Below are 4,075 nucleotides of genomic sequence, written 5' to 3'. Positions count from 1 at the left end.
AATTGGTATTGAATAAGATCTTACCAAGTTTAGCGGAGAACAGGAATCTACGATTTTACTTCATAATTGATATCATTGTACGTGTTAAGTTATTGGGCGATACTGAGTGCATATTACAAAGTAAATAGAGATGTATAGGGTTATTCATATCTGCTACTGGTTTTGGTCCGGCTTCCGTTTATGCCTTGATAGGATTGGTTACTTGTTTGTGCGTATATATATGGTTGGGCATCTTTAATATCTTATCTTTGTTCAAGATTTGAAAACCTATTGTGGTTCTCATTTGATATTACTAGTTGCTGTACACAATTCCTCTTTTTTTTTTTTTTTTTTTTTTGAACGGCAAGCTTGCATCAGTGTAACATTTATTTCAACGACACTCATCATTTGCACACACACACGCGTTCGGGAGGAAACCCGAATCGCATTACAGGAACTCGATCCTTTAACCATCCCGAGGGGCAGGCGGACCGGGTTTGAATCCTGAATGGATCCGGGAGAAAACCCCCCTGAGGTCAATCTGGATATCCATATTTCAGGCAGATTAATTAATAGGATGGGCAGAGCGAGGCTCGAACGCATGACGTAACCCTCAGCCCCAACACTCAATGTGAAAGGGATGCCGTTGAAGCAATGCTTATTGTACATAAGTTCTACCCGTAGTTCTGCAAATTATATGTAAGGGATTAAATTTCTCATGGATCCAGAGGATGCGTTGAATGATAGGCCATAATTCGTTTGGTGTTGAATGTGAAATGGATTCAAATAGTTTCTTCATTTGTGTAAATAGATCGGGACTGTTTCGTGCACAACCAATTTTAGCCGTACACCATGTATTATGATGTTGTACTGTATAACACTGTAAATCACGTTTGGTGGTGTATGGTTAAAAGTTAGTGGTGTACGAATCATCACCCAAATAGATTTCTAATGTGAACTTGAGCTCCCAAATGTAAATCATTGGTTTTTTTTTTTTTTTTTTTTTTGAACGGAAAATTATATTAGAAAAACCCAAATGATACACGAGTTCGCATATGATGATACACATAATGATACCGAACTAGAATCCTATGCGAATCATCTACTATATACACGAGATACTCACAAAGTTACAAAACAATAGGTTACAAAACAATAGATTACAAAACAATAGATTGCGGGTTGTGCAACCAAGTAAGCCACTCGATGTTTTTAATCTCTTTCTTTATCTTGCACCGCTTCCCTATCCATTCGTAACTCATCGCTTGAATGTCACAAAGTGCCACCGGAGGAGACCAACTCGATTTTTTGAAAATCTTATTATTCCTATTTTTCCAAATGAGATATAATCTCGTCCAAATCATTGCTTGCCAAATTTTCTCACCAACCTTCGATAATTGCAAATTAACCGACCCACCCAAAATGCCATCGAGATTTAGTTGGTTCGAAGTCACGCCCCACCAATTGAAGATTTTATCCCATACTTCCCGAACCTTTGTGCACGAGAACAAAGCATGATCTACCGTTTCTATTTCATCGTCGCATAGGGGACAAAGAACGGAGTGGAGATCAATACCACGTTTGTCAAGTTCGAACAAAACGGGCAATCTCTTCCGCCTTGCCCACCATGCGAAGATACCCACTTTTTTAGGAACCAAATAATTCTTTTGAGTTGGGATACACGAAGCTGTTGTGGGATAACACGATTTCATAATGAACTTTGTAAGAGAACTAGTCGAGAAAATACCGGTTCCACAAAGTTTCCAAGACCAACAATCTTCTTTGTCCACCTCCATTCTTGCTCCTGAAATCAGCCCCTCTAGTTCGATCAGCTCACCCCGCGTTCTCCCCGTAATCTCACGAACCCACGACCAGTTTGAACAGCAATTTTCGCCATTCCAAGTAACACGATCCGCCACCATAGCATTAGTATTAGAATCAAGTCGCACCAATCTCTTAAAAATACCTTTTAATGGGGGTATCTTTAAGCCATGAATCTTCCCAGAATTTTGTTGATTTTCCATTACCGAGCACCTTCAAAAATGATTTGGAAAATTCGACTCCAATGCCATTGGTCTCATAACCTGTTTTCACAATTTTACTCCAAGTAGAATTAGAGTACGAAAGTGAAATAGACCCACCCGAAGAAATAAGACCCGACCCCCCAAAAATGCTTTTGATAACCCTAACCCACAAGGAAGTGGGTTCGGTAAGAAACCGCCACCACCACTTGCCGATTAGTGCTAAGTTTTTACAATTAAGAGACCCAAAATTAAGTCCGCCATCCGTGTAAGGACGAATGACATCATCCCATTTAACCCACGAGATTTTTGACTCGTCGCCCGACCCACCCCAAAAAAATTTCCTTCTTACTCTCTCAAGTTTTTTAAGCACGCTAGGTGGGGCACGAAAGAGCGAAAAGTAGTACAAAGGCAAACTATTGAGAACCGAAGTCACGAGAGTTGCACGTCCACCAAGGGACATCGTACGGGCTCTCCAATCCGATAACCTTTTCTCAAATTTTTCAATAACCGGTTTCCAACTTTCAAATTTATTCATATTTGCACCGATAGGTAACCCGAGATACGTAAAGGGGAAAGAGCCCATTTTACACCCAAATAAAGTTGCCATGTCTTCGATTTCCGACTTGTCTACCCCGACCCCAAAAAGATTGCTTTTATTGTAATTTACTTTTAGACCGGAACATAAGTCGAAGCATTTTAGAAGTTTCATGAGGTTCTCAATGTTGTCTAGACTCCATTCCCCAAAAAATAAGGTATCATCTGCGTATTGAAGATGGGGAATCGGAACATGATCTCTACCAATTTTAACCCCACTATAGAGATTACTTGATACCGCCGACTTGGTTAGCCAATTAAGTCCCTCCGCCGCGATAATAAAGAGAAACGGCGAAAGAGGATCTCCTTGCCTAACCCCCCTCCCGAGCTTGAACTCTTTAGTTGGTGAACCATTGACGAGAACGGAAATAGAAGCCGACTTTAAGCACGATGCAATCCAACCCCTCCATTTTGTACCAAATTCCATAAACCCCATCATATCATCCAAAAACTCCCAACTAAGACTATCGAACGCCTTTTCAAAATCTACCTTGAACATCATACTTTTAATACGACCTCTTTTAAGAAATTCATAAGACTCATTCGCAATAAGCACGCCATCCATGATGTTCCTTCCTTTAATGAACGCACTTTGTTCAAAAGCCACAAGATTCGGAATTACCTTTCGAAGCCTTAAAGATAAAAGTTTCGCGATTATTTTATAAAAGCTCCCAATCAAGCTAATCGGCCTATATTCATTTAGGCTAGCCGGATCCACTTTTTTAGGAATAAGTGCGATAAAAGAGGAGTTGCATCCTTCCGAGAGCTCGCCTTTATCCCAAAACCAATTGACCGCCGCGACTAAATCCTCCCGAATAATAGCCCAAAACTTTTTGAAGAATCGCATATTAAAACCATCCGGACCGGGAGCTTTATTATTTGCACATTCCTTTATTGCTCCCAATATTTCCTCCTCCGAAAAAACAACTTCTAGTGCACTTGCTTCTTCTTCTGAAATTTGCAGACAAACCGAACCAGACCCCTTATGTGAACTGTACAGACCCAATGGGAGGAGTCTGTCCGACAGGCCCAACAGGCCCACACTAGCGCTGAAAGGGAACAGCAGGCCCAACTGAGGCAAAATTAAGATTCGATCCACTAGAAAACCCACCAAGTATCCTTGGCCTGTAATATGAGTTACACGCGAACAGTTTTTGAAAATGTGAAAAGATGAAATTTTTGACAACCACTGGATCCTCATGCCAAATACCATCGACTAATAATCCCCGGAAGTTGCATTTATTGTATTTTCGCCGCAAAGTAGCGTGAAAAAATTTAGAGTTTTCATCCCCTTCTAGAGTCCATTTTATTTTAGCCTTTTGTCTCAACATATTGGACTTAACCCTTTCCTTTTCCATCCAACGACGCCTACAATCTAGCCATAAAGTACGCTTCGAGTCACTAAGAGTATTGTCCTCCGCTTTAATTTCCCACTCCCTCACTTTTTTCTTAAGCTCATTTATTTCATTATCAAGTGA

General features: G+C 40.5%; 1 protein-coding gene across 1 annotated transcript; it reads right to left on the bottom strand.

Moving 5' to 3' along the window:
* Window positions 1-1,139: 1,139 nt before the first annotated feature.
* On the bottom strand, window positions 1,140-1,901 carry LOC139888623 (uncharacterized). Its single transcript, XM_071871621.1, has one exon. It carries the CDS (start codon window positions 1,899-1,901, stop codon window positions 1,140-1,142), a length of 762 nt encoding a protein of 253 aa, XP_071727722.1.
* Window positions 1,902-4,075: the final 2,174 nt, after the last annotated feature.

Source organism: Rutidosis leptorrhynchoides, chromosome 2 (genome assembly GCF_046630445.1).
Source record: "Rutidosis leptorrhynchoides isolate AG116_Rl617_1_P2 chromosome 2, CSIRO_AGI_Rlap_v1, whole genome shotgun sequence".
Taxonomy (NCBI): domain Eukaryota; kingdom Viridiplantae; phylum Streptophyta; class Magnoliopsida; order Asterales; family Asteraceae; genus Rutidosis; species Rutidosis leptorrhynchoides.
The sequence above is the reverse complement of the archived record's forward strand: the minus strand, read 5'-3'. Positions and strand labels throughout refer to the sequence as shown.

What these genes read in the sequence shown, in the direction of transcription:
- LOC139888623 (XM_071871621.1), bottom strand. Translation starts at nt 1,901, where the DNA reads ATGGTGGCGGATCGTGTTACTTGGAATGGCGAAAATTGCTGTTCAAAC.